The 25,895-nt window shown below is 36.1% G+C and overlaps 1 protein-coding gene across 2 annotated transcripts in view; it reads left to right on the plus strand.

Moving 5' to 3' along the window:
• Positions 1-25,895, plus strand: part of Archease (protein archease) — a 58,463-nt gene that overhangs the window by 25,737 nt on the left and 6,831 nt on the right. The window contains exons 2-3 of one of the 2 annotated variants that reach the window (XM_081769601.1): positions 1,360-1,384; positions 23,690-23,894. In XM_081769601.1, coding sequence (XP_081625727.1) covers positions 1,360-1,384; positions 23,690-23,894 — 230 coding nt within the window. The remainder of the gene's footprint in view (positions 1-1,359; positions 1,385-23,689; positions 23,895-25,895) is intronic. The other variant, XM_081769602.1, reaches the window with a different exon arrangement.

The following is a 25,895-nucleotide window of genomic DNA, read 5'->3' on the forward strand; positions in this document are numbered from 1 at the left end:
TTGCATATAAATACGTTTATTTTTACCTATGATGAACTAATAACAAAGGATTTGTACGTTGTGGACACTTGAATGGTCAATTATCTCAAGACACTGGTAATTAAAAATTAAAGTGATATGATAAAAACCATCTAGGGTCCAAATCCTAATAACCCCCCAAAAATGAAAGAAATTGGTTCAGCCGTATTAGCGTGATGAGCGGACAAAGAATTGTACGTTCTCTTTTATATATATAGATGGAAAGAGCGTTCTAATGGTATATTACACTATAAATTTTTTATGATTTCTTTTTCGAAAAAACGAAAATTTTGAATTTGATTTTCTCAAAAATCATACTTTGAAAATTTCAAGAAGATATTCAAACTGTTCTGAGTGTATCCACAGAGTTACTTTGTTACAAGAGTTTCCACTTCCAAGCATAGGGTGAAAATCGAATTGATTTGGGTCCTTCATGAAAAATAAAAATCACACGAAAAAAAAAGATGTATTATATTCATATTCGAAAAAAATCAAAAATGAAATCTTTGAGTTTTACGTCCCACGCATATGACGTCTAGGCTGAAGGAGACGGTGATGATGAGTAATGAATGAAATGGTGGAATGAAGAAAGTGGGAAGAAACGGGAGAACCCCAAGGAAACCCACGCACACGGTGTTTGTCCACCACAAAGTTCACTTGGCGGGAGCTGGGATCGAACCCGAGACCCCACGCACCAGAGGTGAACGCTCTACCACTGAGCCCCCCCCCCCTCATGTGCGAAAGTTCATATATTCTCTAGGTACTGCTTGCAACTTGGTTCCGGTGAATTCTAAAAGCTTTTCCGGTTGTTACTCAGGGTGTCTATCGGTCACGAAATTTAGCTCTTTTTTTTTTTTTTTTTTTTTTTTTTTATTTTATTTTATTTTATTACAAATATAAGTATAGACTGGAAAATGTTGTTCTATATAACGTCAAAATTCACCACAAAAAATGTGTGTGGTCGGCTCTAGACACTACCAAATCGCAAGCAAGGCACGCGTCTATCGCATGCATGAAAATACGGCCTAATTCGCACCTAAATTTTCTCTTTGAGAATATTGTGATATTTTAGTGTTTGGTAAAGAAAAGGCCACGAAATTTCATTTTGGAATTATAGTAGACACCCTGTTACTACATCTTATCAGGCAAGTGTAGAGTCGCTTGTTGGGTTACAGGGTTCATTTTACACATTATATTCACTGCACGAATCCAGAGAACATCTGGCTTCTGTTCTGTTTTTCAGAACAGTTTGACTTTTAATGCGTTTTATAACATAAATAGATATATATATATATACATCGTAAAATAGGACTACATTTTCTTTTCTTTTTCACTTTACAGATTTGGACCATACAGCGGATGTCCAGTAAGTAACATATTATCTTCAGTTATATAATTCACCTAATGACTGTAAATCAGGTTAAATTTATTGAGATCAAATATAGTTCCATCTGCTTTTTTTCTTCTAGTGATAAGAACGAAGTTATGTCAACATCGTAAGATAAGAAATGGAAAACAAATTACCAGAAAGTACTGAAGACATTACAGGGTTCCACATTCTGGAAAGTCAGGGAAATGAAAACATGTTAGGGAAAGTCAGGGAAATCATGCATTTTGCGAAAAATGTCATGGAAAGTCAGGGAACGTAAACATGTAAGTTTATTTTTTTCAATCTAAAATGGTTTCTTCTCTGTCAGTTGTACAGATTGACATGTGAAGAGGACCACAATGGTACAGCATTCCCATGATGACAGTGATGCAGTGTTGCTATTTATTGCTGAGGCATTGAGGTATTGTGTGTGAGAGAGAGGGAGATAAGTGATCATGTAAAAGCAGAAATCGAAGTATGACTTGTCATTTTCGTTGACATCGATTTTAAGACAGAAAAACTACTGGAAGTAATGAAAACATCAGAAAGATAAACTAGCTTTCAGGCTTGACTGTCGAAACTTTTTGCTGGGCACAATCAAGAACATTGTGGAAAGGAGCCTTCTGAAGCACAAATTAGCTCTGTCAGCTTTGGACCCCAGGTTACAAAAGAACAATCCAGAACTTACTCCAATTAAGATGAAACGCATCCTACAAACTTTGCATGAGCTTAACAAAATATCTGATTCTGTAGCTGAGAAAGCAAAGTGTCAATTTATGTCTTTCTGTACAGAAATTTAGGGTTCTCCTGAGTTCAGAGAAGACGAAGAGAAAATGGGCATCAGGCTAGATGACTTCTTTGTAAAGATAATGTCCAAAAAAACAAGAATATTCTGATTGTGGAAGTTGTGAAAATGTTTAATTTCATCCCACGGCAATGCCTCAGTGGAGGGCGGGATCTCAGTCAATAAGACGCATATTGTAGAAAACCAAATCGAAGATCTTGTAGTAGCACAGAAACGGATACATGATGCAATTATGTACTATGAAGGTGTAGAATCTGTTCCTGTTGATCGAAGAATGCGTCTCCCAGTTCGTTCAGCTCGGAGACGCTATGATAAATACCTTAAACAGAAACGAATCAAAAGTGCAGAGGAAAGTAAAATCAAAGGTGACAAAAGAAGACAAAGTGCTGAAGTTAAGAAATTGGAAGCAAAGAATAAATACATGGAATAATGTTACAAACAAGAACAATACTCTCTTGTAGATCAAATTCAAAAACGGAAATCAAAACAAAATTCTGTTTTAAAAAAAAGTAAGTGTGAGGATTAACATGTCTCAGAATTGACAATATTATTATTGATGGTGGACCACAGTGGCTTAGTGGTAGAGCGTTCACCTCTGGTGCATGGGGTCCTTGGTTCGATCCCAGTTCGCGCCAGGTAAACTTTATGGTGTACAGATACCGTGTGTATGGGTTTTCTCAAGTTCTCCCGTTTCCTCCCACTTTCTTCATTCCATCGTTTCATTCATTTCTCATCATTATCGTCTCCTTTAGCCTAGACGTCATAAGCGTGGAACGTAAAACTTAAAGCTTTCATTTCATTTCATTTTAGGATTAATAGTATTAGGTCTCAGGGAGAGTTGGCAATATATTCTTGACTTCATGTTATATATTTTATTGTTTTTTTTCAAGCAAAAGAAAAATGTCTAATTTGCAATGTCAAGGTACTGTATCATGTATATATTATACACATGATACGGTATATATTATATAGAGGTGAACGCTCTATATACATGATATACTTACATGATAAATTTTGTGTAAATAACAATTACTTATATTGAACATAACAAAAATGTAAATGGTAATTAAAGGAGTGTGTTAAACGGCTATGAGGATGAGGAGGACGTTAAAAAAGTGTATGATAGAACATACCCCATATCTTCTAATTTATATTAAAGAATTTATGTCAGGGAAATCGATCTTCACTTTCTTGTGGGAACCCTGCATTAACATAAAACACTGAAGAATATCTTTGTAGGACTCTGTCTCAATATCGTTCCCAACTGAATGCTTCAGAGATATGTTCCTGTGCAAACAAACAAAAAGTAATGTGGTACCAAACCTACCTACTAAACTTAAAAGTAGTTTTCTCTGCAACGAAGTTATAAAATTTGACAATTACGCGACACTTTATGTTTGTAAATCCATACCAGACGGTTTGCAAATCGGTTTATCACAACAATCCGTAATCTTTGGGAAAGCTAAAGTCATCTATAGAACGTAAAGTTCTTGCTATTTCAGCGGATGTTCTTCACAAAGTGATTTCAATTTTTTTGAGATAAGATTGCGTAAAATCGTTCAAGTTGAGGGGAAACAATTGAAAATGTAAATAAATAGCAGGAAAATAGTCATATCTAAAATTTAAATAATAACTCTATGTCGTTTCATTCAGTAGTTATTTACAATTTAAATTAGTAGTTGTTAGAAATTGGTACACTCGTCAATTAAAGGAAGAGCTATTAATACATTACCTTGTTGATTGTTGGTAGTTTTCCTTGACTGTCTATAGCCGATATCTAGTGTATTGAATTTTATAATGTAATTTATGTAAGATTGTCAGATATGTGGTTGACAGTGACTTTTGGCAGGCGTAGAATAATGTGTGCGACAGGTGTGGTCGACACTGATAGCTTAAGCTTGTGATGTAATGATTGAAGTGGGTAACTGATTTTACAGTCAGTACAAGGTGATTGACGTGAAGAAGGAACATGAGTGGGTTAGCTAGAATGAATTGAGAGTCTTCGATTTTACATAGACCATAAAACCTTTCATTATATATCTTAAGTAAACAGTACAATAATTTTGAGCATATTGAACTTGTAATTTATTATAATAATAATTGATTACCTTGTGAACTGTTGCGGTATAAGTCACTGTGTTTGTGACTTAATAACTCTTAAACCACCTGACCGATCTCCATGAAATTTTCAGCATAGATGAGGTTCAGGCCTGGAATGGTTTCTATCATTTCACTTTGACAGTGGAACTTAAAGAAGAAGAAGGGGGATATATATATATATATATATATATATATATAATAATGGAAAATGACCGATATTAGTGTCGAATCCATAGTTTTCGGGGCCACCGAGATGAAAAGTGACAATTCCGATGCCGTTTAAATCCAAATTCATCTCGGCAACTTGGAGGAGGGATATATATATATATATAAAATCGAAAATGACCGATATCGGAGAGCGCTTCAATAATAATAAAATGTGACTGACTAACGGAACATGTTACTAATTTTTTTCTTATTTTATTCCTAGTGCAGCGGGTAATTGAAGCTAGGACATACATACATATACATATATATGAAGGGTTTAATGAACCATATTCAATGAAAGCTCTTAATCCGTCCTAGGTGTGTGCTATCTTAAGGGAATGAGCACACTACAGCTATTGGTATAGTGGAATCAGAATCAACAAAAGAACTTCGATTGCTATTTTGAATTGATACTTTGTGACTTTCGAAGCTATTAGCAATTGCGAATCGTTATTTGCTGAGTATGACTTGAAATCCATCGTTGGAACTGTCTTGTACGCAATTTCCAGCTTCTTCATTAGTTAGGTTTTGCGCCACTCTGTAGTTACATGATAGTTGCGAACAAAATAAATAAATAAAAAAAAAAATTAGACATGTTAAATAAACACTTTTATGGTTTCCAGTTTATCATTTTATCGTCAGAATGTAGAAGAAAGTTGAATCGTGACTAAAAGTTGTACGTAACCAGACGCTCTTTAAAAAAAAAATAATAATTTCTTTTTTATCTTTACGGCGGGACGATTGCTTCGGAATCTCAAAAGTACAGCTTTCTCCACAGTGTTTTTATCACAAACTATAAAATAAGTGCCTTCTAATATTATTTTCATAAGTCTGTCCTATGATTCCTTTGTCCAAACCACGAATTGCATTTGTTAAAATAAAAGAAGTCAGCATGGAATGCAAATTACGTACCAGAAAATGATGAAAACAACAGTTTAAATTAATCACGAAGAAATTGTAACGCTATACAAATTTTGCCAGATAAATTATGTGAGACAAGTGAGAAAACATCGTTGTGTCTTAATGATCAACGTGAAACGCAATATATATTGTGATCGCGCCTTAAAATGTAAATTATTTTGCTATAATAGCACAGAACGTGAAGAAACCACAAGAGAAAAAGAAATTCAAAAAATACAACTACCTTAAATAACAATCAATACTGCTAAACAGAATACGAAGTGGAGCAGAAACATTGTAGGTTCATAGTTGAAAATATAGGTATACATGTTGCAGTCTTACATTAGAAAAAGGAAGAAAAGCAATAAAAATAAAGTGATTTGGCTTGCTCAGTGAATCCTGTGATACTTACGACTTGCACACTGAAAAATATTTAGATATCAGCTTTCACAGAAGCATCAATTTATTAACTAATAGTGAAATGTTCAACACAACGAAGATTCTGTTTACCAGTAAAATGTTTGAGTATATTGTGTACGAGGCAATTAGATAAGTTGTCAGAATGACCCACAGATTCTAGCACTAGGCCCAGACCGAGTACGTTATTTCAGCTTTGCAATATTAAAAAAATTAAATAAAATCTTTCAGTTTTATCCCACAATTATGCCGTGTAGACCGAAGAAGACTCGTGATGAAAATGAATAAAAAAAGTGGTAGGAAATGGGAGAACCCCGAGAAAAATCACGTCCACTATGTTTGTCCACCACAAAGCCCATTTGGCGCGAGGTAGAATCGAACCAGGGACCCCACTCACCAGAGGTGAACGCTGTACCACTCAGCCACTGCGGCTACCCAACTTTGCAATATTGTCTGCATCAGCAACTTACAACTGTTACTGCAGGTAATTGTGCAATTGCAGAGAACGTATTTTTGTTCTTAAAAAGATTTTTTAAAAAAATGAAAAAGAGGGAAGACACAGAAATACACAATGATATTACAAAATATTCCGGGCGAAACAAAGTCGTGAAAGCCTGGAAGATGACCCAAAAGTTGACGACCAAAACCTGTCACTACCTCATACATTATTGACAAGGTGTATGATATGGGACTCCTGGATCACCGATTAAAGATGTGTGCATTGCAGAAATTCTCTCAGTTTTAGATGAACAGGTATTAAGTATTTTGATCAAAGAATTGTGCATGAATAAACGCTCCGCAAGATGGACGCCGGAAGTGCTGACACCTGACCAGAAACAAGTAAAAAGAAGGGGAAAAAAAAAGCAAATCTCAAGGACAACTTAGCCCATTCAAAGAAACTAACTGATTTCGTGCTCGATGCACAACCACCAATAGTAGATAAGTACACTACCATACTCTAGAAACAAAACCAGTTAAAACAATGAAAACACCCTAGTTCTTCACAATCATCCGATGTGTGAAGTCTGCTGGGAAAGTAATTTCTTGAGTTTTTTAGAGTGCAAAGGATACATTTTTCGTTGACAATCTTCTACCTGTAAAAGATTCCGGTGAGTACTACGCCAGGTTTTGAACCAGCCACACGACAAGCCTTATTCCATACGGATGTAGTTGCAATTGCTAAAATGAATAGTTGGATATGAATCGCTGTCACATCCACCAGATTCGTCCCGATCAGCCTTGCACCTCTTTCCGTCCGTGTCCATGGGTTTCCTCCCACTTTCTTCTTTCTACCATTTCATTCGTTTCTCATCATCACCATCTCCTTTAGCCTAACCGGCATACAGTGGGACGTAAAACACAAGGATTTCATTTCATTTTTCATTTCACCTCTTTCCGGCGCTGAGAAAATACCTTGGTGGACTTCGATTTTTTTCATACAAAGAGCTTAAAGCTTGAGTGGAAGAATACTTTGAAGATCTGGAGGAATCTGATTTCTGCAGTGGCATAAAGACTTTAGAATATCGCTGGATCAAGTATTTTAGTGTCACGGGATACTATATTAAGAAGAAAATAATTTTAAGATGTAAATCAATATTTTGTGCATTATTCCGAAAACATTTCAAACATCCATCTTGCATATAGACAGTTACATAAAGTCCTTCATTATAAATTAATTTGTTTGCCGAAACTATGTTCATAATATAGTCTTCCCAGATCTTGAGAAAAAAAGGACGAAAACAGTTAAATACGAAAATAATAAAGATCACTGAAGAGAATAACAGGATTTTTGCTAGAGATAAGGATTCCATTTCAGTGAAAGTGAATGGAGTGAAGGAAAGAAAGGATTTTGTATATATATATATATATATATATATATATATATATATATATATATAAAAAGTTGAAAGAACTGTGCATCTCGTTTCAAAGGTATGTGTCCAATGATTCAAAAAGATCTCTTCATACTCTGTACTTCTAGACCTAAAAGGGCGTTCTTGCTAGGTCTGTAGGTTCCCACACAGTTTGTGTGTTTGCCATCAAAATGTCAAGTGTGTATTAGAAGGAGTACATTTAAATGTTGACTTCCAAGATTTGTTAGAACAGATGACATGGGATATAAATAGGTACGAGTATATTATGGAGCTGCTCTGGTATAGAAATTATAAATCACGTGCTTAATGTCGAAATGGACGAAATAAGTGAATAAGTTATTGTTAAACAGTTGTTGATTACAGGCAGGTCCACTTCAACAGCCATTCTTTTAGGTTCTAGTGAATTCATTGGAAATCTCATACGGAAATTGATAGCCTTGAAGCAACATCACTATATATTGAAATCTCAATCTAAAGGAGTATAAAGTCAGCTCCGGTGTTACTGATTGCATAGTGCTGGCTGATGTATATTAAAGTAGTTCAAGACGAGATACAAAGTTATCATTGGGTAAATTCTTAAATCAGTTTACATTCTTTTGTGTATTATTGTATGTTACTTGATACATTATTCTGATACATTGTGTGTATTATGAGTGGTCATTTACAACACAACACCTTTGCTGTGTATACATTTCAGATACAACTCCTAAACCATCTGAAGAAGGTTTTACTTTCAGTCACAAAATTAATTAATTTCAGTGGTGGAGTAGCTGCGCAGTACAAAAACAGAAATAATTTAACCTTTGTCATGACTAATTTGATCCTAGTCTCTCAGGTGAGTGGAGTTGCTTTAGGTATGCTCACGGCAAAGTCCTGTGTGACGATGTAGGTAGTACAGCCAACAAGAATTCCCAAAGAATATACATAAACCAGATTCTGACCCCCGTAGATTTGTATTTTGTGCAGAAAATTTCACAGATCAGCTAAATATGTGTATTCACGGAAGCTGTAGAAACTAATCTTATCCTTAAGCGAAGATTTGCCAAATGCAAATCTGTGGCTCATATTGAGTCATAACATCGATTGGTACCTCTAAGCACAAGTAATCTGCGATGTTACAGGACATCAAATTCTATAACTGTCTGGTTCCTGTTATCTTTGCTTCAGTAATTAAGAATAGAAATAATACAACCTTTGAGCAAAGTACAATTTATTATTAAAATATCAATGTGTAACTGTTACACACCGATATTTTAATAAAAACATTGTGCTTTGCTCAGAGCTAGTGTTATTTCTATCAAATTCGAGTGAATATGAAGACATCGATGCCAATGGAATTTCGCTGTTCTAATTTTCACATTCATGAGTTCATTGCTTGTGTTTATGATTAACAGTGATGGGTTTAACAGTGGCTAAAGATATCAGTCTGGATCATAATGATTTAAACGTTCGTGTGTTCAAACTAACGGAACTAAGAACATCATTTGTGAATTTAGCTGTTGCATCATAGTTATCTTTGTCACATGTTTTGCGAATATTGGCACTTTTAGAACTGACAGCTTCCACGGGAAGGAACTATCATATTACAGAAAAATTGTGCAATGAAATTTCTACAGAATCACCATTACATTAATCAGACGTGAATATCATATAGAGTTACATTTTGACGTATTACGTGTTATAAGCTGCACAAAATGCATGTCATTGTACTGTATTTTGACATAAAATTATTCGTAACTTATCAGCTTTACAGTTTGTGTACCTGCGAACTTTAGAACACCAATTTTATATGTACTGTAAGTGCAATAAGAACTAAACGTAATTTAGTGTGTATTTCAAAATTTTCGCACTTCCCCCACCAGAGATATTCAGGTGCTGCAAAAATTGACAAAATTCTGTATACGACCACATTTCATGCTTATAAAATCATCGTTTTCGTTTCTACACTTTCATACTTGGTGCAATTATATGGAGAAACTGTGAATTATATGGAGAAAAGTCCATTGTAGGACATTCGTAGCTGAGCTGCTTCCCAGACTTTTCATATTTAAAAATTGTAAATCGGCTTAGGTTATGTTCATTAATAAGTCTACGGTATTATTTGAGATATTTAGAATCGAGATGGTAATAATAATAATAATAATAATAATAATAATAATAATAATAATAATAATAATAATAAATAGCATTTGGGACCCATCATTTCCTTTTCAGTGGTGTTTGTCTCATTTCTGTGCCGCTTTTCATTTTTGAGACATTATATTTTGCATGCATGCATCCTGATTTTTTCATGATTTGATGCACACCATGTTGGAAATATGGCCGCCGTTGGCATATGGAATAGAATCCTGTATATCTAATCAGACCATTGTGTTTAAGAAACATACCAATATGTGCAAATTATTGGAATTTTCAAAAATGGTCATACAACTAATTTGTAGTAAATCGGGCAATTTTCAGTGGAGTGACTCTTGTATGATTTGCCATCATTGAAAAATTTAAGTGATGACATAGTAACAACAAAAATGTATAATTTGACAGCGATAGTGTTAATTGAATAGTAATTTAAATAAGTTTATGTGGCTCAGTGGTAGAGCGCTACCCTCTGAGCTCTGGTTCAATCCTAGCTCATCTTAAATGGGCTCTGTGTTGGACAAACACCGTGTTTGTAGGTTTTTCCGGGTTGTTTCCTACTACTTCCTTCATTCTACCATTCCTTTCATTATCATCACCGCCTCCCTTAGCCTCGGATCATAATCGTGGCACGTTAAGCAAAAAATAAAGGGAATGAATTTGTTGGTAAACAAACCTCGTTAGTAAACAAAAATTTTGGGAGATTAGTCATTTCTTTTAGAAATTTGTATAGTTTTATTTATACCTGGGATATTCTAATACGTAAATTCCCTTAGTCAGTTGTTACTTTAATACTTGAGGAATATTGCAGCTCTAGAAATTGAAATTATTGCAAAGAGTTTAATAATTGGAATATAAAAGGTTAATTACTTTTCTTGTGTAGAGACAGGAAGTTCATATATTCATCGAGTTTGGATAAAATCATATGACAATTTATGTACAGTATAATTTCAAAGATATTTATTTAAAAACTAGTTGAAATACCCCTTCTCCACATAGAGATAATAGGTTTATGAAAATTATTTCAACCTCCTTGTCCCCCATTCTATATGGCCACAAAGGAGGTATCTACTATATTTTAACATTAGAATTTCCGTTGATCGAATTTTTCATGGTTGCTGCAGTTTAAATGTGTTTAGAAAAGAAAGAAAGAAAACTGGTTGATGTGCAAATTAAATAAACAATTAACCTGAATGTTGTCATTGAAATGCCTATGCTAAGGTCGTTTTATCCCTCTATGGAACTACCTCGGAAAAACTAACATACAGAAAACATAGTTGGGCCAGAGTGCCGTCGTGTACCAAAAATCATCAATATTGGTGCAGTGGTGTAGGAGAAGTTAGCCGTTAAATATCATTAGCTTCCATTTTATTTATATGCATATAGATAACACAAATATAATGCTGCTCGTCTTGAATGGGCTTACGAACACATTCATTTAACTGTAGTGAACTGGAAACGTGTATTTTGGTTCGACAAGTTGCAATAAGCGTCCAGTACACCGAAAGTGTGATGGAAGTATTTCACCTTCAGTATGTGATTCAAGGTGGAGGACGTTCTGTAATGGTGTAAGTGTATTTTTCCTATTATGATTTCGGTCCAGTCATACAGACGTATGTGAACATGAACGGGTGTTTCACTAACTGTAAAAGTCAGGGAAATTTTTTGTATCTTACACAACAGTTTTTTTAAAAGCTGCCCGCAGAAGCAGAGGCGGACTGGGCCGCCCGGATACCCGGAAATTTCCAGGTGGGCCCTGCCCTCTGCAAAATCACTTAAGATATTGCTCGATTAGTTATAACTAATTCAAAACTCCGTTCTCGTTCATAGTAACCAGTGGCGTAACTAACAGGTCCGCAGTGCTAGCGAGGGGAGGGAGCACTAGGGAAAGGGGCCCTGCCCAACCCATAGCCTAGTTTGTTGTAAAATCAATAAGAAAAAAAGTCAAAAATACATGTATGTTATTAATGTGATCTCGTCCATAATTTATGTATTCAATAATGTGATGTACAATCGATAACATATAAAGAGCATGGAGCTGATTCTCCTACGGTAAGGAAACCTTGTTAAACATGGAGTTGTTGGACGCGAGTGGTGGCGATAAATAATTGTCTCCTGAGCACAGCGGTGATGTCAGAAAACGGATCCCGAAGTTTCGAGCTTGGATCCCTTCTATTCATCAATGAAATATGTAGTTTTTGGACGTAAGAGATGGCAATGGAAAGGTCGTGGTCCCCTGAGTACAGCGGTGATGTCAAAAATCGAGCCCAGGGCCTGATGTCCTCAGATATCGTACCCAAAAGTATAGGGTCGAGCCTCTTCTATTCACCAATGAAGCATTGTGTTTTTGGGCGTGGGTGGTTGCATTGGAGAGGGTCGGATTCCCCAGAGCACACCGATGTGTCGTAAATCTGGCCCGGGGCCCGAAGCCTAAGAAATCGGGCCCCAAAGGATGTTCATGCCATATTCTCCATGCTATTTGCTCACAAAAGTAAGTTTCCTTATTATCCTGCCTGAGTGTTATTCAATCGAACATTACAAGACAATATTGTGATGCTGTATGTCAGTAAGGGACAGCCCAATATATTTGATATCGAATAGAAGAGACTCGAGCCTGAACATGTGGGGCCCAAGTTCTTGGGTTTCGGGCCACGGGACCGATTTCTAACGTCAGTGCTGTACTCAGGGGATCCGGTTCTTTCCAACGCCACAACTTGCGTTTCCAACTCCATGTCTAACACGGTTTCCTTACTGTAGGAGGATTTTCATGGAATATTCTCCATGCTTTATCCAAGAATAACAAAGACATTACAAAGTTAGGATTTAACAAAGCATTAGATTGAGATAGTTTTTTTTTATCGTATATATATATATAAAGTACACGGGAAATAGTAAATCCCAATGGGAACGCACCACTCCTTTCTTACAAATCTTTATTTTTTAACTTGTGATTTTTAATTTATTTTTTCACTTGTTCTCAAAGCTCGGGTAGGAGGAGGTTTCCATTGCTGATGCAATCATAATTTTTTAAAGTTTGAGTCAATAAAGGGGAAGGGGGATAGCAAGATGGGGTTTCTAATTCGGTATACCTAACAATAGTGCACAAATATTGACGGGGGCCCATTTGCGAATATTGCGACGGGTTGGGGGACGCGATCTTAGTTATGCTACTAATAGTAACATTAAAAACAATATAATTTGAATTATACTTATGCGTGTGTTACGTGGAATAATTCATCCTAGGGAAATGTATGGATTACACAGATCATATGGGTCTTTAATACGAAAGGGCCCCAGTATCGGATCTAGAAGGTAAAAACTGGGGGGGGGAGCAAGAACCCAGATTATGATAGATAGATCAGGGTCAATCCATTTTAAATCACCCAGGCAATGACTTTTTTTTTAATTTTCCTGATTTTTCTTTTAGCATGAGTTCCCTATAGATAGATGAGTCACAAAACACTGTTTGATAAAAAATTATATGCCATAGTTTTTTTCTTGCAGCCATTTGTAAAATGGGGATTGGGCAAATTTTAATTGTAAAAAACGTGGTTTCCGAAAAGTTGAAGCTATTTTTAAAAATATCAATAATTCAGAAACCAGTGTATTCAGCACAAACTGAACTTCAAGTATACATTATTTTAATTTTTCTGTCATGCGAAACAGTCAGTCAAACTCTACTGTAAAAACTCGGAAAAAATGTATCAATTGTTAATTTTGAAGACTATTAGTTTTATGAAGGAAAGGAGACTCACTAGTGATATGTTATTTCTGTGTTCTATGTGTTCAATACTTATATAACTACCTGCAGTGTAAGTTTTAGTTCTGAGATTGCATTCCTTTTTTTTTTTTTTTTCTTTTTTCTACAGCTGTTCCAAAATGACCGAAAGCCTGTTAACGTCAATTTTCTCAGATCAATATCTAAAAAGGGACTGAATGAAAGCAACTGAAAAGTTTGCAGAATGTTCTTTATACAAATAGGAATATCTCACAAAAAGATTATAACTGAGACTCAACTACATTTAGTGGGGGCGCGGTGGCTCAGTGGTAGAGCGTTCACCTCTGGCGCTTGGGGTCCCGGGTTCGATCCCAGCCCCCGCCAAGTGAACTTTGTGGTGGACAAACATCGTGCTCGTGGGTTTTCTCGGGGTTCTCCCGTTTCCTCCCACTTTCTTCATTCCACCATTTCACTCATCTCTCATCATCACCGTCTCCTTTAGCCTAACCGGCATAACCGTGGGACGTAAAACTCAAAGATTTCATTTCATTTCAACTATATTTAGAGTAATAGAGCAGTGAATTTCAGTAAAAACGTTACCCTTCTACACGCTCGTATCGAGCCAATATAGCAAACTAGGGCTTGAAATTATTACGATTGACATCGGTCGAATATATATATACACCATGGGGTAGAACTTTGGAATTGGCTTTATAAATCTCTAGTAAAGCTTTTCACACCGGGTTATTTTGCATTCATTCAAGCGTGAAAGCATCAAAGAACATGTTTCATGGGCATTTCGCAGTCACGCGTGCGATGCCTGGGGCAGTGACGTCACAAACTTTGACTAAAGGAACTTTAGAGTTTTATTTAAAAAATGCGACACATCCCTATTTATCCTAGGATCATGGTTCGACCCTCATTTTGTTTGGAATGAAGCAGTATTTCCAATTGTACCACTCGCGTGTCCCAATTATGTACCTGAGGCGGGAACATCCCGCCCAAAGTGGGGGAAATGGATTATTTCAGGAAAGTTCCTTTTTCGGAAATTTCTCTCCTCAGGCACATGATAGGGACATCCGAGTCATATCGCTTGACACCTAGCGCCATGTCGAATAAAACGAGGTACTATCATAATTATGATTCTAGGATAAATAGAGATGTGTCAAGAAATTTCCAATTTTTTCCCCATTACACATTTTTAGTCAATTTATTTACTAAAGTATCTGCAGTATTATAACTATTTATCCTAAAACCATGAATCGTACGTACCTCGTTCTCTTTGGAATAAATCAGCCTTTCAAACAGTACCACTCCCATAACGGTATCATGTACCTGAGGAGAAAAAATCCCTTAAACGGGATTTTTCTGAAAGAATCCCCTTTGTCAAAGTCTGCACCTCTCTCAGAAGAAATTTTTAGCTCTCACTCTTTCCAATCCTTAGAAAATACATTTTACAATCATAAAACCATACTTTAAAAAAAGAAATAAGTTGCAATACCGATTAATTTCACTACCATCTAAATCCTGGAGAAGATAAAAAGAACCGCGCTCATTGTGTCCGAACTTATTCTTGTTTAAGGTAGAATTGAAAAGCGTTAAAAAATAAACTCCATTATAGCTAAGTAAACACTATTCGGAGTATTCTAGTTTAGTTTCAGTACAATTCCGCTAGGTTTGTGAACCATTGCAGGTGGTTAGAACGTACAGTATGCAAATAGCTGCATATGTGTGACGCCAAAACTGTAGTAAAGATTATATTCTATATGCAATATTCTAAGCGTAGAACTGTCTCATTTGACGAATTTGATTTTCTTTAGAATCTGAAAATGATAAGAGTCGAGAAAAGGTACACGATTAACACAAAAGCGAAAGAAAGAAAAAAATCCGGATATCAGAAACACAAAGAAGCAGAGAGTAATGCACTTGTCTCAGCCGAAAGTGATCCAAAGCAACGAAAACTGCTTTTTCTACCAACGTCTGAAGTGGTAAAGGTAAGCTTTATATTGTTTATATCTTTCATCATTTATTTGAATTTGTGAGATATCAGTGACAAAGCAATTTAACTCAATAGAAATAACAAGAGGAAGACGTTACCAATAGCCATTGCCGGATTAATCCGCGAGGAGGCCTCCAAGCTACTCGAAAAATCGCCCCTCCCCGCCCTCCAGAAAAAATAAAAAGTAGTAGCTAATGAAAAGATAATGCTAATATATTGTAGTAATGTACCAATTTAATTAGTGTTTAAGAAGTCAACAAGAAATTATTTCGTATCAAAATCAGCGTGCTTTCTCAGAAATGTTCTGAAACCGTTTCTCTAAACTTTCTGGGTTTTTGAAAATGTTACTTTCTTTTTTCTCACTTCAATAATTGGATAGTTACTCGTGTTCTTCATTATATATCATGTAAACAAATTTACAAAGATAGACTATTATTTTACGCAATAAAATTAAGTTTTTTATAATTTATTCACTCCTTTGCATGTACCATTCATGGAAATTAAATTCCTTATAATTTTGAAGATAGAATCGTATCGTATTCAGATCTCTTTCAACATAGACAGTCGCTGCTTTGAAGGCACAGGTACGATGTATTGCAAAGATTTTCAGTCTGTAAAAAATAAAGAAAGCAAAATAATGTTTGGCTAGAGATGCGCATACACAAGTTTACATTTCGTGGGAGCGGAAGCTTAGTCATCCAAGTCTCCAGCTAAGGGTTCATTCCTAAAAGGGCAGTCCAAACTCCAGATCAACTCGATATTCATCAAGACCCATAAACATCATTGTCCGGGTGCGGCTGTGCGCAGAAGGGTTGAAGAAAACTTCAAAGAATCGAGGCAAATTCAAAAAGATGATAAGAGAAACTTCAAGCTCTGAAAGAAGAAGAAAATAAGTTAGGTTTGTTGGTTGCAGATAATCAAAGAGAGAGGCCAAATTACAACATTCGTTTACTAGTTTATGTATATGAGTGTATTCAGAATTACAATATATTAAAGATATTGTTACTTTATAATTATTTTTTGATGTACAGTTTTATTATATTTTCCGAGATGTTTGACTCATAATAAGTATTTACAGTAAACTTATACTGTATTCCAAAAATAAAAAGGAGAGCGTTGGACTGCTATGGGAATGATGGAGACCGATAAAAAGAAGAGAAAATCTTAAATGTAACCATAAGTGATAATGTTTGCACTGTTGCAGGCAGGAAAAACTAACTAACTTAGGCACGGCAATTCAGAGAAATCAATACCAGAATTTCATTGTGAACCCTGATGAACTAGCGTGGGCCCGCGTAGGGTAGTCACTAATGTGCTAGCCTTCGGTGCGAGCGGTCCCGGCTTCGATTCCTGGTGGGACACTTGGTAGAAAAAGTGTAAAAAGCTTTTCCAGGGCAGCGAAATTTTCGTGGGTTTTCCTCATTCACACAAGGCAAATGCCGAAATGGTATCTAACATACAGGTCCCAGGTCGCTTCTTTCCTTCCCCAATCCTGTCTTCCTTCCCTTTCCTCGGATAGTATGATCGCCGAGGGACGTCATCCTTCATACAAGACGGGCTAACATGGCCATAGATGTCGAAAGCCCAGAAATCTAATTCCTAATCCTAATCTGATGAACCAGCAGAACATATGCAGTGTCTGAATGTTATCATTTCTTTAACATCATAATAAAGAGTATGCAGTAGACATTTCCATGTTTCAAGATGACATCTACCGTTATCACAGATCTCAAAGCATTCGTACATGGCGTGAAAAATATTCACGTACACTGTCGCAAGTGGTATGTCCAGCAAAGTCCCCAGATGGTCATCCTTCGCTTTGGTCTAGTAGGTAGCGCGTGTTTCTTTGCTACATGGAAAAGTGAAATAAGATGAAATTTCTAGTTTTATGTCCCAATATTATGTGTTTTAGGCTTTGGTGGAATGATAATGTAGGAGGAAAGAGAGAACCCGAGTAAACATACGGAAACGATATTGTCTACTACAAAATCATTTGGTTTGGGATCGAACCAGAGACACGATTCTACACGGGCCTGATTTCCGGTAGGAAAGTCAGAAGAAATTTTCTGACGAAACCACAGTTTGTGTAGTCATGTTTCGATATATTTGTTTTTTCAGTTGTATGTTTGACTTTAAATATCACTGTCGAAGGCAAATATTGACGAAACTAGCAGTATGCATTGATTATATTATTTACATTGATACAACGGAAGTTCCTGCTCTCTCGATAACATATAAGAGAAATAGAAAAGCTTTTAAGCATATGCTACATCTGGCGTCCGGCTGTGTCAATTAATTTACTCGAGTTCGAATCCTTTGGGGTTTCGAATTCTCTTTCTAACCCTGCTCTTGAGTTACCATTTTCTAAAGTCAAAAAACAAGCTTATCGTATTCCTTTAGCCGAAAAACCTAGGAAAAAGTTTGGCTGTAAACAGACTTAAAACAAAAGGACGTTGTCATATTTATATTTTGTTAATTTATTTTTTTAATTTATTGATTTTTATATAACAGAAAAATATATATTATTGTCTGTCTCAATTTGTAAAATGTAAACATTTTATGTAACACGTGTGTAGACGATGCACCTTTTACATGAGAGACCCGGGTTCGATTTCCAGGGGCAGAAGCACATGTGGCTCTAATCTCGCGTTAAGCTACAGGTCCACGTCTCACGTAGTCTTGCTGCTGAAAGGGATGCTAAACCCAACATCACATCACGTGTGTGTAGACGAAATCGCAAATACTGATATTGCAACTTTATGTAATGAAATTATTTACATGAATGTATTTTCATCTTTCCACAAACCAACCTGATTCCGTAACCTGAAAATGTGAATACATAATGTTGCATGTGACCAGTGGCGTATTTAGGGGGGCTTCCGGACTTAAGCCCCCCCCCGAAAGTAGCAAAGCCCTCCCCGAAACAAAATCGTAAATACGCCACTGCATGTGACAATTATGTCTAAATGGTTTATGGTAAAAGTCAATAACTCAGTATTTAATTCAATGGAAAAACCTCTGGTCCAAAAATCCAAATAGGAAGAGGAAGTATAAAATCAAGGAGGAATGTAGGAGAAAAAATGTAAGTTAAAAGTACGTCAAGTCGACTGCAGATTTATGTAGGCCTGAAAAAACGTAATTTCTTTATTTTGCTAACATTTACTAGTAAAGCCTTAGTAAACCCAGTCGCTACAGAGTGATCAACATAAGAAAAAGAACTGGCAAACCACGATCACTTGCAAGAATTAAGTTGAGGAAAATAACGTGGGACAACCAAACGACCCGAATTTCATCTGTAATAATTGTGTACCAGTCAGTGTTGTTCTTACCTATAACATGTCACTCTGTTGTCCAACTCTTTGGTAACGTGCACACATATATAAAATACATACTTAATTTAAATGAAATACATCTTAACATGAAGCGAGCTTTAGTAAAGCTTCTACATTTGACTTGATTTCCATTTGTCTGTTCCACAATAACTCTCGTGAAACTTAACGATCCGATTTTAACGAAACTTGGTATGTACCTTCTTTTAATATGCAGAAATAATTCTATTGTTTGTGGTTGTAAATCATCAAGTATAAGAGGTAAAAGGGGGTAAAATACACTCCATGTTGCCAGTTTGTACGTATACATGAAATATAATGCACATTTTCTTTGACTCCTTTCCGCAATCTCCAGTGCTTGGGATAAAAATCAGTCAACAATGATTACTTACTCCTCCCACTCTCCAATTTACTAAAATGTGTTCAACAATAATTTCCTTTACAACGGGTGTAATATGTCGTATATTTTTAAGGCTTTCCAATCATTCACCAGTAAAGAATCAAGTGGTAGTAATACCTCCACCCCTTCTCCACTTTATTTTAGAGTTCCAAACTCATTGGCTTTTGATACAATATTCTCCACTTTATTTTAGAGTTCCAAACTCATTGGCTTTTGATACAATATTACGTATATTTTCTTTTGACTGATTTCCACAATCCACAGAGCTTGAGATTAAAATAAGTCAAGAGAAAGCTGTGAATTTAGTCCTTAAGTTAGTATTAATTACTCCCCCCTCCAATTAAGATATATGATTCAAGCCTTTATGATGATTTAAGGTATGATTAATACCTTTCGCAAAAATATTAGCGTTTTATGGAATATGTTGTATACTTTTTGAGGCTTCGCAACCAGTCCTTTGCAGTAGTTGAATTTAAAATCAATCAAGAACCAGTGAGTGGACCTCTCCTCCACAATATATATATATATATACAGGGTGTCCGAGAAGTCCTTCCCTGATTACAGAAATTGATAACTCAGGCTAGAAATAAGATAGAAATATGAAACTGGTGATGAATTGTTTACAAACTATAAAAGTTTTGGTCACATCAGTACACTTCCACATGAGCACCCTTGGTAGCACGTAGCACATCTAGGCGATATTCAATTTCCATCCACACATTAGCCAACATCACTGGAGGGATCGATGCAACGACTGTGGTTATGCGTTACTGCAGGGTTTCAAGATCTGGTACACGTGTTCGGTAGACCTCATCCTTGACATAACCCCATAAAAAGAAGTCTAATGGGGTTATGTCAGGAGAGCGTGGAGGCCAAGCTGTTGGTCCATCACGACCAATCCATCGCCCAGGAAATGTCCTATCGAGATAGGCACGGACGTCCAAACCCCAATGAGGTGGTGCACCGTCTTGCTGAAAAACGACATCGGGGCGATACTGAAGCAGCTGAGGAACAGCATACAGCTGCAACATATCCAGGTACACTGCAGATGTGATGGTATCCTCAGCGAAGAAGAATGGCCCGATAATTCGATCGTGCAATAACGCGCACCAAACATTCACCTTTGGACTGCCTGTGGTGAACTCCCTGACCTCCCTGGGGGGTTCTGAACCTCTTGACATCAGGTGAAGTCCTCCCAAATGTTGTCTGCAACTGTCTCTGCACCGTGGTTGGTGATCGTGTCTCATGGTACCACAGGACACACTGTGCCTTCTCCTGGTTGGTTGGCATGGCTTCTTGGGCTTCTTACTTACGTACTACAAACCTAAAAAAAAAAAAAAAAAAAAAAAAAAAAAAAAAAAAATGAGACTTGGTAAAGCAGAACAAACTTAACACAGACAAAAACTTTTATAGTTTGTAAACAATTCAACACCAGTTTCATATTTCTATCTTATTTCTAGCCTGAGTTATCAATTTCTGTAATCAGGGAAAGACTTCTCGAACACCCTCTATATGTATGTGTATGTGTGTGTGTGTGTGTGTGTGTGTGTGTGTGTGTGTGCGAGTGGCCCCGGGTTCGATTTCCGGTGGGAGCACTCGGTAAAAAAAAAGTGTGAAAGCATTTTCAGCCCAGCCATTCTGAGTGAGATTTTTCTGGTTTTTCTTCATTCACACCAGGCGAATGCTGGAATGGTACCTAATATATAGGTCCCAAGCCGTTACCTTCTTTTCCCAGTCCTTTATTCTTTCCCTTTCTTTGGATAGTGTGATCGCCGAGGGACGTCGTCCCTCATACGTGACGGGCTAACATGTTATAAATGCCGAAAACCCAGATCTAATTCCTAAATCCTTTAACACAATATAATTCATGTGTTTATTGAGGTTTTCACATAATCCCCATTGTTGCAATTGAAATCTATCAAATATGAGGACTCACTCCCCCTCCCTCTTCTGAAGATTTAAATAAAAACTACAATAACTTTTGTAAAAAAAAAAAAATGTCGAGTAGGTGTATTTTTTTCCTGAAAATTTCCAGTCGTCTGCTTGCAGATGAAATGGGCCAGTAATAATAGAATGCCGTCTCCCCAGTTATATATAAGACAGTAATTAAAAACTGTGTACATTACATGATACAACCTCTCTTGTTATTAATTCTAGTTAATTCAATAGAATACCGTAATAAAAAGGTCTCTCTCTTTTTCAGGACATTGCTTTACCTTTTAGACAATTGGTCAGATTCCTGGAATCAAAACGTGACGATATAACGTGTTGAGATTATAAAAGAAGTGATTTAATTGAAATTGATTGAGGGATTTTGAGTAAACAAACATATATCACCCGTTGGAATTTTATATTTGTATAGATTTATCATTCTTTTTTTTTCTCCTGCTTTTCGTATCGTTATCTCTCTTCGATTTCTGTTTTTTTTTTTAATTTTCCTCTGATATGAAGGTGATTGATTAACGAATTTTCTTTTATAAAGTTAAACATTGTGAATACCGAGACTTGTACAATATATAGGGAAACGTACAATATATATGTGTTTTCCTAATGTACACCCTCCTATTGGCACTACTTATCCGTCGATGTTGCCTTATGTCCGAAACTTTTTGAAGCAACTGAAATTCCTTTTAAAATGAACTAAAAATCACGTACTTTTCAACACTCATTTCGACCTAACGCAGATGGGAGCATTGGTGCTTATTTATTTTGTTAAATTTTCAAGGTTGTCAACTTATGAAGAGGCCGCGCTGGTTAGGTGGTAAATTGCTCATGTCTGGTACTTAGAGTACTTGGAACAATCCCAGCTGGCGCCAAGAGGGATTTGTACTGGACAAACACCCGTTTTCTCGGAGTTCTCCCATTTCTTACTGTATTATTTCATCTTTTCATTCATTATCATCATCATCGTCTTTTAAGCTTGGGACGTTAAACTCAAAAATAAAGTAAGAACATGTTTTCCTTTCCTTTTCTTTAGTTTCAGTTCCCAGAGTTAATAACAAAACAAGGAACAGTGTCACATGTACACCACGTGAAGGAATTTGCTTTGTATGGCGTGATATTTCCTCAGTTAATATTGAAACCAGAGAGGGTGGTAAATTTCTCTGAGTTCCGGTTTTAGCAGAGAGATTAGAATGGAAATGGAATATGTTCTGGTACGCTTAATTGATGGCAAAAAAGAAAAAAACTCTCCTCGCTATCTATTACCGTTTTTATTATATATAGACCAACATTAAAGTCAAAACAGGTTGATTCCTGCCACTTTCGCTTTTGTAGAGAGATTAAATTGGTGGTTGAATATTTTCTCTGGACTTCCAGCCGATTGCAGGAAACCACTTTTCGCTATCTATTACCGTTTTTACTCCATTGTAATCTACGTAAAACTGGAAATGATTGATTTCTATCACCATAATCAACGAACTTTTTTCCTAACTTTTGATCCTCTACATTCTGGTCAAACTTGATGCTAAACCATCAAGTAGTACTTGTTATTGTTTGTCTCCTAGACGAACGGACTAACGGACAGAGTAAATGTATAAAGGAGTTTCTGTAAACCAAACTCCCTTTTTAAAAAAAATCATAAATGGAAGTCCGTGACATGTACCCTCTGTCCAAACTGATTGTCGCATATCTATAACTGTCTTGTAAGAATATAAATCGATAATGGTTTTGCAGGGTACTTTTAATACTGATACTATGTGTATCATCGGGAAATGTATATTTATGGTAAATTTCATAGGAAAAGAATTACAAATACAAAAATTAGAATGAGTAAAACAAAATGTTGTAAAATGGGCAAGAAAGTTTTATTTTCGTTTTATTGTTCTTATTTACTGCTCTGTTGACATGAAATTTGCCACATACATGTCTTTGCCGATTATACACAAACTAACATTATAAGAAATAAAGGGCGAATTCGTTATCAAATTATATCCTTACATCATATTTATAGACATGCGACAACAATTTTGGACATGAGTGTACATACACACAAGCTGCATGTCCCTAAAACATGACAACACAGAAAACTATCAGGTTTGTTGACTGTCCTGGGACTGATCATAAATAAGCTCAACACTGACTTCGGTGACATCTTGTGCCACCTAGGGTGCGGCAGCACTGAACATCAACTGTACACGAGGAAAGCTTACAGACTATACTCCTACTGACAGAAAAAATTAGTTTGTTCTGTCCTCAGCCTTGTATCTATCTATTAATTAGGAACTGGATTTAAAAAGTATTTCAAAACAAAACTCAGAAAGACAAAGAGAAAATATGAAAATTAAGCGTAAAATGACATGAGCCAAGAAATTGAAAATTTTCAGTGATGTTTTCAGTCATTTCTAATGCAGATGTAATAATATTCGTGTGAAGCAGAGTCTTGTAATAGTACATCTTTTCTTTTTCTTGTATTTCTTAGGCTACATGCATGGGGTGATACACTGGAGGAGGCCTTCGAACAATGTGCAATGGCGATGTTCGCGTATATGACTGAAATTGAAACAGTGACCATTGAAGAAACTCAGGACATTGAAGCAGAGGGACATGATATGCTTTCGTTACTTTTCCACTTTTTAGATGAATTCTTGTTCGTTTTTTCGGCGGAACCCTTCTTCATTGCACGGGTAAGTTGGAATATTTACTAAAGCATATCTTGTGTAGATTTAAATTTACTACAGCAATGCGACAGTACATAGTGTGGTTAATATATCTGAAAATTATTATTATTAGCTGTATAAAACTTTAATCTTTGTCTAACTGTAATATTGTATAAAGATGAAGTATGTAAGTCGATAGATTACCTCGATCTAAATAAAATTACATACTTGGGATTAAATCGTCATGCGTAGATTTCGAGAAAAGAAAAACCATGTTTATGGCGCCAAAAAGTATGTCATCAATAATAATTGATAGTGGAACAAACTGTGTATTTATTATAAATATACGCCGAACAGTGACACACATACTTCTAACAGACACAGATATTTCTTGTAAACATTGTCCAAATTATAGTACCACCTGGTGTTTGCTAAAAGGAGTCCAGATATGTAAGAGTATGTAGAAAGAATGTATATTAGTGATCTTACTTACTCCTACTTTGTAACCAAGAATTCATACTTTTTTACCATTAAAAGTCGCTTGAATTGTTGAGTAGGTATAACTAGGAGTTAGGTAGCAGATTAACCGTGCATTGTAAACTATATATATATGTGCAAACGCTCCCAACAAATACATATAGGTCAAGTCAAAAGTCCCTTGCCACTCCTTATAAAATAAAGCAAGTGTAGATAGCCAGAATTGGTAATTGTAGGAACACATTATGCCGAGGGGGAACCTTTATGGTGCGTGTCAGGTGAACGGTCGCCATCTTGCTGTCCGCCATGTTGGATCTCACTCAAAAAAGAAATGAAATGGGGATCATGTGATATTCAAACACGGCTAGAATTTTAGGAGAAACTCAATGATATAAGCTATTTAACATAACTGTAATAACTGCGAAGGTATAATCACATGAAACTTAAATTTATTTCTTATTTCCAGTGTTGCATCATGCTATTAGGCCGAAGACCCATGTATCCTTAAAGTTTGGTTCCAGTTACCCTAGTCTTTTGTAGACTAGACCCAAAACCTAACTAAAATCATTTCGGCGCCAATTATTGGGGTTGGAGGCTGGCGCCTGAAAGAGATATACCAATGTCACACTTCCTTTTGTACATAAAAGAAATTTTACGTGCACAAAGGATGCACTAACGATTGAGACCATTTTGTAGCCAAACGGCGGCGGTGGGTATTCTGGCGCCTAAAATTTTGCGTGCACAAGCAATGCGCTAACAATTGAGACCTGACAGGGATGGGTGGCTGCCGGTTAGACACTCCCTTCCCCTCAAATTAATTTTTGAATACCTTAAAATTGCTTTGTACACAAACTTAAGCAAATGTTTGAGAGTATTTTGGTGAAATCCGGAAGAGAGAGGATGGGTTGGGGGCCTGTCTAAACGGCCACCATTATCTGTATTGATGACAGTATACTTTTAGAATTAGCTTAATACAAAGAAGAAGTTTAATTTGCATAATCACTTCTTGTCTATTACGTGATGCTATAGTGCCCGACACACAAAATGTTCAGTGCACTAGCATCGTAATATATACTCATCTAATTACCAATGACACCTTGTGGGCAACGACAAACGAAAAGTACAACACAAACAGTTTGACATTGAATCTTTTTGGCAAGTAACGTTCAGCAATTTTTTTCCCCTTGCACTCTTTAGAAACTACTCACTCTCGTCTCCGTATTTTTATTTTCTGTACCAAATTTTCTTCATTTGAATCTGGCAATACAATCATGATTCAGGAAGGAAATAGGCGTACTACTATATAATTACCTCTTTTCTTCCTATTTTCGCTTCCAGTCTGATAAAGTGTCGGCGAAAGTGGTTACATCATATTTTTGTTTTCTTGTTTGGATTTTGTGATTGTTCTTTAACTTTAGTGAGTCGATACGAAATATCTGTTTGTAGCGCCTTAATTTGAAAGGTATAGGACTTAATTCAGGTAATTCCAAAAATTATGAAAGGAATTATTACAAGATTTGAATTATACATATCAGAATTGCTTCTAACTGG

Source organism: Thermobia domestica, chromosome 8 (genome assembly GCF_964235325.1).
Source record: "Thermobia domestica chromosome 8, izTheDome1.hap1.1, whole genome shotgun sequence".
NCBI classification, from domain to species: Eukaryota; Metazoa; Arthropoda; class Insecta; order Zygentoma; family Lepismatidae; genus Thermobia; species Thermobia domestica.